Here is a 10,435-nt window from a genome sequence, read left to right as displayed (position 1 = left end):
CATACCAGTGGAGGAAAATTTATAATCTGGATATTGATTTTGTTTCTGAACATAAATAAGTTATTTTGGGTTTCTAATTGCACATTTTATCTATTTATATACCCTGTGCTTAGAACAGAACATGTGAACTTTCTTCGCTGTCTTATCCTTTCCTTCTAAAATATCAAAAGGAATGCAACTTGAAGTTCTACTTGATTTTCTGAAAAGTGTTTGCTTCTGCATCAGCAATATAAAGAAAACGCCCATTGTGCATTCACTTTTCTGGCTTCCCAGATTTAAGGATATCTTTTCCAGACCCACCTTTTATTAGAGTCTGGCTTACTATTAGAACTGTCCCCTGTATTATAAATAAAATAATTTTTTCCCATTCCTTCAATGGATTCTCTTATTTCATATATGGAGCGTTTAACAACTAGTATTACTTCAATTAAAAATAAATATAAATATTTTTCCATGACCTAGATTCATTTACTTTTATTCTAGTTTTGATCATAAAGGATTTGAATGCAACATGCTATTCTCTTTTAACCATGGTAAAGAAGAAAATGATATCATGTTAGCCAATTATAATATTCAACAATTTGAGTTTATTAAGTGTTTCTAAAGAGCTTCCTTATTTCTCACCAATTTAATCTACCAGGAAAAAAAAGGCAAACTAGTTTACTTCTAAATACATTTTAATTTTAATCCTGACATAATTTTTAATATCCAAGGTGTGGATGTTTCAATGATATGCTGTACTTTAATTATCAGAAAATAACTTTATTTTTCCCATAAAGCATACATCCACAATTAAATGCTGTTATCTTAATCTCTTGCTATAATTGGCATGTTTAAGGAAATAAAGTCCAGGGCAAGTGAGCAATGTCTTCCTCAAGGAGAATACTTACTTAAAATAGGAACAAATGCTTTGGTCATCTTATTGCAGCTGCTCCCATATACTGATAACTGCACAGCCATAAAGAACAAACATATGAGGCCTTAAGGATATTTTCTTTAAGTTAAATCAATACTGCCTTACATTGCATCACTTCAAATGAGGAACATAACAAAGTTTTCAGTTGTTTCAATAAGAAAAAAATAAGAGAGAGACAAGGTATAAATTAAGTTTTATATACACTTGTACATAAGTTATTTTTGAAATGTCTATACCCATGTACAAGAGGGGAAGTGCCTTTATAATGAGCTGAGTCAGAGGGTAAGAGGTTGATCTGTTAGAAACTCTCTGCAAATATCAAGTTTACATGCCTAATGACTAATCAGTCTATCATGAATTTCATATTTTCCCCAAGAGTTCTCAAAATGATAAAGTGTCCTTTTTGTTTACAACATGAATTTAATTTCATTCACTTCCACAAAAAGCCTGTTCAGGAGATTGCCATTTATAACTCTAATCATCTGTACTCATTTATATCTTCTTAAAGATTAACTACCCTTTTAAAGCTACTTAATGTATAGAGATATAATGTTGCCAAAGATACACACACAACACATTTATACTGACTAGTATGAGTGTGCACTTCAGTAGTTACTGCTCAACAAATCCTTAAAATTTTGAGAGGGTTTTACAGTTCAGTTGGTGCTGGAGTATCGGTTTTGCTGACGTGGAGAATATAAATATCTCTATTCTCTCACAGTTCTTAAATTAGCAGGTCTTCAAAAACCCGAAAATGGGGTCAAAAAGAAGTGCATCTTCAAGGCATGGTTCTCTCAGCTCCTATGAAGTCATGTTTGCAGTTCTATTTGCCACATTGGTGGTGCTGTGTGCTGGACTAATAGCAGTGTCCTGGTTGGCAATCAAGGAATCAGAAGGAGGTAAGTCCCAGACCTGGCTGCTGAAGGTCTTTACAGATGCATCCTGACACTTTAATCTCACTTTTCCTATCAGTGTATTTTATTTACTGCTGTCCTTTCATGAAAAGATATTTTTGTTGCCTTCTGATGCTTCTCTGTCATCCTCTTCATAGAATATTAGATGAAGTTACTTAGTGTATAATTTAAAGCAATCCATAATTCAAAATTGAGATTAAAGTTTGCTTTTTCTTTATTTTCTTTTTAGTGAATAATGTTTCTCAGTAGCATAAGACAAAATAGATTTCACAGCCTGTAGATTCACTATGTAGAATTAAAATTATAAACATATTAAAATATCTTAGAAAATACAACTTTATAAATACAAAATTAATGAAAATTATTATTTATTTTTATAGAATAATATCTTCCTTCTCTTATTAAGCCAAAAAATTCATTGACACAGTTTAAATCAATTTGAATGTAAGTGTAGATTTACAAGGCTTTCAACCTGAATAAAAACTTTGATAAAATCTCATTATTTAGAACTATCTTATGTGTATCAACAGCTTTCAAAAGATTTTAAATGGCATTAACTTAAAAAATAAATCTATGGGTTAGTGATGAATCTAAGAGAAAAAAAGTACTAATTTGCTTAAGTTTACATCATCAGTAAATAGCAAAAAGATTCCAAACTACATGACCAGAGTCTAAAAGTTGTGCTCAAATTTACCACTTATGTACTTAGATTATAAATTAAATTAGAAACATAGCAATAACTGTAGTATTGAGAGTATACTCTTTCTGAAACATCTTCACCATTTTTGAATGATGAAATATATATGCAAACTAACACTTTCTGAAACCTCAACAGGTAGGAACTTTTGCATTGTAAGTGATATTACTTTCATTAAAAAATATTTTAGCTTTTGGGTTAGTTATTTTACTCTAGTAAATAATTGCTTTAATTAGAATGCAATAAAATTAAAGTTTGATAAAATAATTTAAACATAATTCCTGGTTTATTTTGATACTTTTGCTATATGCAAGGAATATATTTTAAAGAGTAAGAAGAATGGCAAAATTTTTTACATTTATATAAACAATTATAGAGGGTCAATGATATTTTTGAAAGAGTGGCTGCTTTGGTATTATTTAAATGGTGTGAAAAATTTCAAGAATTTATAGTCATTTAGGACTCTATTAGAATCTTTGGTGCTTAGTAAAGATATAAAGGTTTACTATTTTATAAGCAAAATGGGAAATAATTATTTATAAATATTATCCCAATTTAAGAGGGAACAACTAAATATAAAAAGGAATTTGAGTTAAATATTGATTAGAACATCAGAGAGCATAACATAGACTTCAGTGATTTTAATTTTTTTTTACTTTTTTGAAAATCAACTTTAAAAAATTATCAAAATTTTACAGAAATCTTATGCAAACTTCACCCAGTTTTCCTCATTGTAAGTGGTTTATTTATCTATAATAATTGTCAAAACTAAGAAATTCTATTGATAAAATATTAACTGAACCATACTTATTATTCATATTTCACCAATGTTCTGTTGTTCAGAATCCAATGTTATTTCCTGCATTGAATTTAGTTAACATATTTCCTTAGACTCCCCTATCTATGACAATTCATTCTTTGTCTTCTATATTTAAACATGAAATTTAAATGTAATTTTGAGTAAATGAAATAGCATAGGTTATATTCAAATAGGTTATATACAAATAATATTCCATTTTATATGTAGTACTTGAGCATACAGGGCTTTTGGTTTCCACAGAGGGTCCTAGAATTTCTTGTCCGACACACATATTGAAAATCAATTTTATATCTGCTAAATTAATGAATATAAATTTAAAAAATTCAAAATGATGTATTAAAATAAAATATATCATTTATATAATGAAAACTATTTAAACTGAATTCAAATTCATTGTTTAATATATAAGTTTGAATGCTCTTCTGGATTAGAAAGTTTGGCACCCATGACAGATCTTGGGTTGTAGACTCAGCCATTGCTATATCCAAATTTCAGATCTATCACTTTTTATGTTTACAATCTTGGGACATTTTTAAATTATTCTAAGCCCTGATTTCCCCATTGTGGGAAGGAAAACCAACATCCTCTCATGCTATGTAACCATGAGCATTATGTGTCATTGTTATTTCATTTACTAATGATTTCATTATTGTATGATTCAACTGAAGTTGTTCATTTTAAATATAAATATATCAAAGAAAATATTCTCATAATGTGATTATTGAATTTATCATCTCTTTTATTTTTTTCCTGTTAACATGATATATTTTTATAGCATTTTCAATAACTTCTTCAATAAAGATAGTCACATCTAATGTCAAAATGCCTTACATGCCAAGTTTATAATTACCACAATGCAAGAAGTAGCTTTAAAGCTCTGTTTCAAAGTAACCTATACACTGAAATTTTCACAGTAATCCACATGTAGAAAACCAGCAGTGTGCCTGGATTCTAGGGGTTGAAGAAGTATCTGAAAGCAACTACAAAACTTTTAATGGTCTATTTCTCACCATGTTTTCCTGAATCAGTTCCCATAACTGGGGGAAACTGATTAGTCCCTGTGTCTTTCAATGGGAACCTCAAAAAATTAAAAAAATTAAAAAATCAGAAGCTGAGAGTGTCTGTTAGAATTCAAAGAAAGAAAATGGAAGGAAGAAGTATATTTTTTAATCTTTTGATATAACCAGATGGCCAAAAGGAGAAAAAAAAAGAAGGGAAGGAAGGAAGAAAGGAAGGTAGAAAAAGGTAATTGATTTTGAAACAGGAAGACTACAAAGAAAAGGCAAGAGCAATGGGACCAACACATCAAGCAAGAATTTTGCTTACTTTTGTGTCTTATGTACATATTCTCTTCATAATTCAGTGTTGTTTTTATTATCAATTTATCTAGATGCAGTATTTGGTATGAATCATAAAGTCAGAGGAACATTTAAAATGACATCTGGAGCTACATATAATCCTAATTTGCAAGACAAACTCTCTGTGGATTTCAAAGTTCTTGCTTTTGACCTTCAGCAAATGGTAAGGGACTGTCTCTCTTCAGCTAGTTTAAAATTTCATAATACAGCTTCATTAACTTTTTTGCCAAAATATGCATAGATCCCATTTTCTCTTTATGAAAATAAATAAATGTGGACATTTGAGATTCTTAAATGTGTGAATCTCCCATCAACATGAAGAAAATTTTGTAACCTATACTTCATATAAAATTGCAAACAAAAGTTGAAATTCTAAATTTAATGCACTTTTTTCAATTTTTTTAGATAGATGAGATCTTTCAATCAAGTAATCTGAGGAACAAATATAAAAATTCAAGAATTTTACAATTTAAGTGAGTATACTCACAAAATTTTAATTGACATCACTGATCACAAACTACTGATCTTCTTGAATAGATAGATAGATAGATATAGATATAGATATGTAAATATGATAAAATCACTATTGTAGGGGGGAAAAACTTTGGAATTTCCAACACTTGGTGTGGATTGAGAAGCAGTCCAGCATAAAATTTCATTTAGTAGCTCATAATAATAATTTCTGACAATTAATCAAATGTTAGCATGTTTCTCTCTCCTGAGAGTAAACTCTTTCAGGGATACATGGAAGGGTGGACTGAGTATCTACACAATCAGATATAGCATTTAATTTATTATGAACATGTGGAGGAAGGTTGTACATTATTAATAAAATAGTACTGCATCACAAGTCTTTATTTACATTATAAATCACAAGACAGGGGAATTGTTCACTCTTGTACCCAGAGGGCATTAAGATTGTCCTCAAAGCAAATTAAGTAACCTATAAATGAATATTTTTTTAGATTAATATGGTAATGATATGCTTGAATCCAGAACATAGAGAGAAGTGTGTGTATGTGTTTGTGTGTTTGTGTGTGTGTGTGTGTGTGAGAGAGAGAGAGAGAGAAAGAAAGATGGAGAGAGAGAGGGAGAGAGAGAGAGAAAGAGATCAATATAGGAACACTTAACATGACATCTACCTTTTTAACAACACACTTTACTATTGAATCACTGTATCCATAGGGAAGAGTCCCCTGTTTCCTATTCTGATATCCTACAGACTGGACATCATGATGAATCTAGAATTAACTGAGATTATTGAAGGGTCTTTGAAACAGAGATACAAATCAGCAGCCATGTTAGCAAAGAAAATTGTAATGCTGGTTGGAAAATTATGTTAAAAGAGAAAAAAGACAATGTTCCATTTTAAAAAAAATAGAAAATGAAAAAAAAAATAACAGATCAAGACCTGATATATGTGTAAAAGAGGAAGAGAAAACCTTCAAAATAACTCAGAATGAAAAAGTGTTGCTAGAAAGAGAATGAGTGGTTCAGAGAGACTAGGTAATGTTTCCATTGTCAGGATACTAATACTAATGTATATCTTTCTAAAATGATCATGTGCTTTTTATATGGCTATTTTTCATGTAAAAACACTCAAAACAGAAAAACAATAAGAGTTAAGCTTACAGAGTTACATATTCAAAAATTTGTCAGATTGGTGTTTTCTAGCATGTGAATCCTGATGACTACAGTCCCCCTATGGATAGCTCATTCTCTGCATTTCTTAAAATTTCTTGCATCTTTGTGCATTCTTATTCTTTGTGCCTTTTCTTATTCTCCATCCCTATCTCTAACCTTGATAGAATCAAGCACTTTATGGGAAAATTTATGGTATAACCTATATTCAAAATAGAGTAAAAAAATATCTTATGTGATGGATATCATTATCCAAAGTACATGTATGAAAACACGAATTGGTATCAACATACATTATATACAGAGATGAAAAATTATGCTGTATATGTGTAATAAGAATGGTAATGCATTCCACTGTCATTTATTTTATGAAAATCAATAAAATATCTTATTTTACAATATACTTTTTTCTTAAATCTTATCTTTTTAGTAATTAGACATATGTTATTCTTTTCTGAATCATCAGTGGTACTTGCTGGAATTAGCATATAGGAAAATAATCAGAGTTGAATGAGTTAAATGAATAATGAAATAACCTTTGCAAGGATACATTATAGAATGTGAAGATGTGATAGTTCATGCAAAAATCTATAAGGGCTTTTTCTAGCACTACGATTGTGCACAATTTAAATTTGGTATGAATTAGTTATGTTTTAGCAATAACTTGGTGTTTTAGCAAAAGTTATGGGCCAACTGAAGATGAAATAGGGAGTCTACAGTGACTGTACATTCTATGTTGTTTATAGATATATTAAAACATGAAAAGTTTGTGTGTGTGTGTGTGTGTGTGTGTGTGTTTAGGAGAATGCCATAGACAAAGAATTAAACATTAAAGAATTTATTTCCATTATAATGAAAATTATCATTATTTCCTTTTTCTTTTCTTTTCTCCTAACAATGACACATTGTTGGCATATTTGTTTCATGTGAAACATTTAAAAATCATCTCTTTAATTGTGGTGCAATGGAAACTTATTTTGAAGCTTCTGTAATCCCCCAAAGCACCAAGTAGAGAGCAGAATCACCACAAAGATGACGGGAAAGAAAGGCACTGTAAACAGTGCACCAAACATGAAGTTAAAGTCGCTCTGGATAACTGAAGCAAATCTTTGACTTCTTAACATAGGCTTGAATAAATGCTCATTTAGTCATCCATCTGTGTTCTCACTTTTAATAGTACAGATACATAGAAGGCTTGCTTAGAACCAGGCAATTAACTGAGTTCTAAGAATACAGATATTAACAGAGAATATTATTAAGGGGCTCACACAACCACCATCAATGAGACATTTTCTCTTGTGTTGTAATTAAAACTGTTTCTTTTCCCCCTTTCTCCTTCTTTCCTTCTTCTCTTTCTCTTCCTCCCTTCCCCTTCTCCTTCTCCTTCTCCTCCTCCTTCTTCTTGTAATCCAGATGGATTACAAGGTTTTTAATTGGCTATCTACAAAAACTTCTTAAGAGATAGTGATGAATATATAACTGTCATTAGTAATCAGTTAGTCTATGAGAAATATGTGATAGGATAGGACTCAAATTCCTGTTGTGAGGAATTTAAAATATTGCTGGAGAGAAATGAATCAGAAAAGTACACAGCAAGTTGCAAAAAAATATATAGAGACTTAAAATGATACATTCTAGCTTTTGTTTGACTGGTATGGTTGAAATGTGCTTAGTCTCAGAAAAAAGTTTCAAACAGCTTAAGGTAGATCATCTCAAATTTTGTAGATTTTTTTTTCCACTGGCTATATTCCTCTTTCTCCCCTTATTATATACTGCATCCACTTAACTCCATTCTTGCAATTTAAGAACTAGTATATGTCATCTCTCCAGAGATGGTTAATTGGTATCCTACACTGAGGGAGAAATTTGTCTCCTCTGCTCATTTAACACCTCTACAAATATATGAATTACAATCCTCACACTGCAATGTAATTGTGCATTTGCCTGCCTCCTGACTAGACTATTAGCTCCCTCAGGGCAGAGAATGTATTTTTGGTATCTGCATTTTCCAAACCTAACTAATGCTTGCCTCGCTCTACTTTCTCTGTAAAATTCTAGCAAATGAATGAAATATTTTAGCACCTGTTATTAAAACATTGAATATTATTTTAGCTGTTAGAGTGTTTTTTAAACCTTGACCTGTACATATAAAAATAGGTATACTGTTTTTATAGTTTCTTCACTCTGTTAAAATAGTTCTAATTTCAAAAATTCTGAAATGATTCTCTGAAAGCACCAGTGTGTTAATTTATTACAGATCCCCTTAAAGTGGAGTGGTATATCATAGAAAGTTTTTTGAAAAATGTAAGAAATAGTTTGAGAAGCACAATTAGAGATTACTAGAGAAAAAAGAGAAGCCATTTCTGGTAGAAAGAAGAAAAAGAAGGAGGAGAAGGTGGGTAAGAGGAATAAGAATTAATGTTGTATGTTGAAGATATAATTTAAGACGCAGTACAATTGAAAGAGCATGAGGACAGAGACACTTGGAATACACTCCTTGCGTTAGTCTTAACATTGGCCAGAGAATTCTTAGTTCTTATTGATCAAATGAAGGTAGGGCAGTAAAATCAGAGGCAAATGAATCATGCTTATAAAAACAGTAACAGAGGGCAAATGAAGATTATTTAATGGGCAGAAGAAAGGTCAGGATCTTGCCATTCCTATTGGAACAAAGCTAATTCTAATAATTGAAGGTGCAATGAAAAAATGTGGAAAGTTTCATCTTTTATATATATAAAAAAGAACAATTTACATTTTCTCTTTCTTCCTGCCCACCTCTCTCTTTCTTTGTTTCTTTCTTACCTGTTTATTAATCTACAGTGTCTTTATTATTCTTTAACTTATTACATATTCATGACATCTTAATCTCAGTAACCAACCCTACACCCATTTCCTGTTTTCATTCCTACTTACAACACAAAGACTTTTACCTTTGTTTCCAGAACTTACTATTCTTGATACCATCTTTCATCAGACTGAATATGGACTTTTTTTATAGATAAGCCAAAACTTTTAAGTCCACGTTTTCTCTAATATAAGTGTCCATTATGCCATAACAGATAATGACAAGAAAGCACCAGGCCCTGAGAAGTTCTGCAACTACTAGCAGCAATGCTACATAAATGCTGGAAATATGTGCATAGGACCTAAGAGTCAAGACCATTTTTTTTTTTAGATTTTTAGAATATTTTTATTTACACATGAAGCTTATTGTGCCATTGGAGTTAGGTTGGATATACAATTTAGCAAATTTGAGGGAATACACTCTAAACTAAGTACCTGCAAATAACCATTTATTCCATCATAGATATTACTGCCCACTTGGTATTTATAGCTGTTTCTCATGACTTAATACCTAAAAGTGCTGTTTGTTCAAAGAGAACTTCATTACTGCAGGTTTGATTTATAATTTGAAGATTTTTCATTATAAACCTCAAAAATATTATAGTTGGAAATATATTGGGATGCCACAGGTGTTCCTCATGTCTTTGTTCTTCTTCATGAATAGGTCAGATGAAAAATACTGATTCTATTCTGGTTAAGTCTGAAGGAATCTATTATAGGACCTTAGCACAAAGCAATGACCTCCCATGAAATTGTTTAAAATTTATATAATTATTATTTATTTCCTCATAGATGGTAAATGCCAGGATGCCTGGAAATGGACTTTTCTTTTCTTTACCTCTTATTTACAGGTCTTGCACTTTGTGGCATGCACTGAATTTTTGCCTGAGAATGAGCTGTGACTATATTTAATGATGGATCCTGATGCTTATTTTTGTTACTTTCCCCCTACCTTCTAAAATTTCTTCAGTGTCTTCACTCTAGTGGATCTCTTTATTAAAACTACATAATAATGTCTTTTTTTTTAATTTTTTATTGTGGGTTGTTCAAAACGTTACAAATTTCTTGGCATATCATATTTGACACTTTGATTCAAGTGGGTTATGAACTCCCACCTTCACCCCATACACAGATTGCAGAATCACATCAGTTACACATCCATTGATTTACAAATTGCCATCCTAGTGTCTGTTGTGCTCCGCTGCCTTTCCCATCCTCCACCCTCCCCCCTCCCCACCTCTCCCC

General features: G+C 31.1%; 1 protein-coding gene across 1 annotated transcript in view; it reads left to right on the top strand.

Annotated features, from left to right (window-relative positions):
• Nucleotides 1-1,670: 1,670 nt before the first annotated feature.
• Tmprss15 (transmembrane serine protease 15) overlaps nucleotides 1,671-10,435 on the top strand; it is a 121,441-nt gene continuing 112,676 nt past the window's right edge. Inside the window, exons 1-3 of the mRNA XM_015478421.2 lie at nucleotides 1,671-1,815; nucleotides 4,738-4,868; nucleotides 5,111-5,178. Coding sequence (XP_015333907.1) covers nucleotides 1,671-1,815; nucleotides 4,738-4,868; nucleotides 5,111-5,178 — 344 coding nt within the window. The remainder of the gene's footprint in view (nucleotides 1,816-4,737; nucleotides 4,869-5,110; nucleotides 5,179-10,435) is intronic.

The sequence above is a fragment of the Marmota marmota genome, unplaced genomic scaffold (genome assembly GCF_001458135.2).
Source record: "Marmota marmota marmota unplaced genomic scaffold, marMar, whole genome shotgun sequence".
Classification (NCBI taxonomy): domain Eukaryota; kingdom Metazoa; phylum Chordata; class Mammalia; order Rodentia; family Sciuridae; genus Marmota; species Marmota marmota.
The sequence above is the reverse complement of the archived record's forward strand: the minus strand, read 5'-3'. Positions and strand labels throughout refer to the sequence as shown.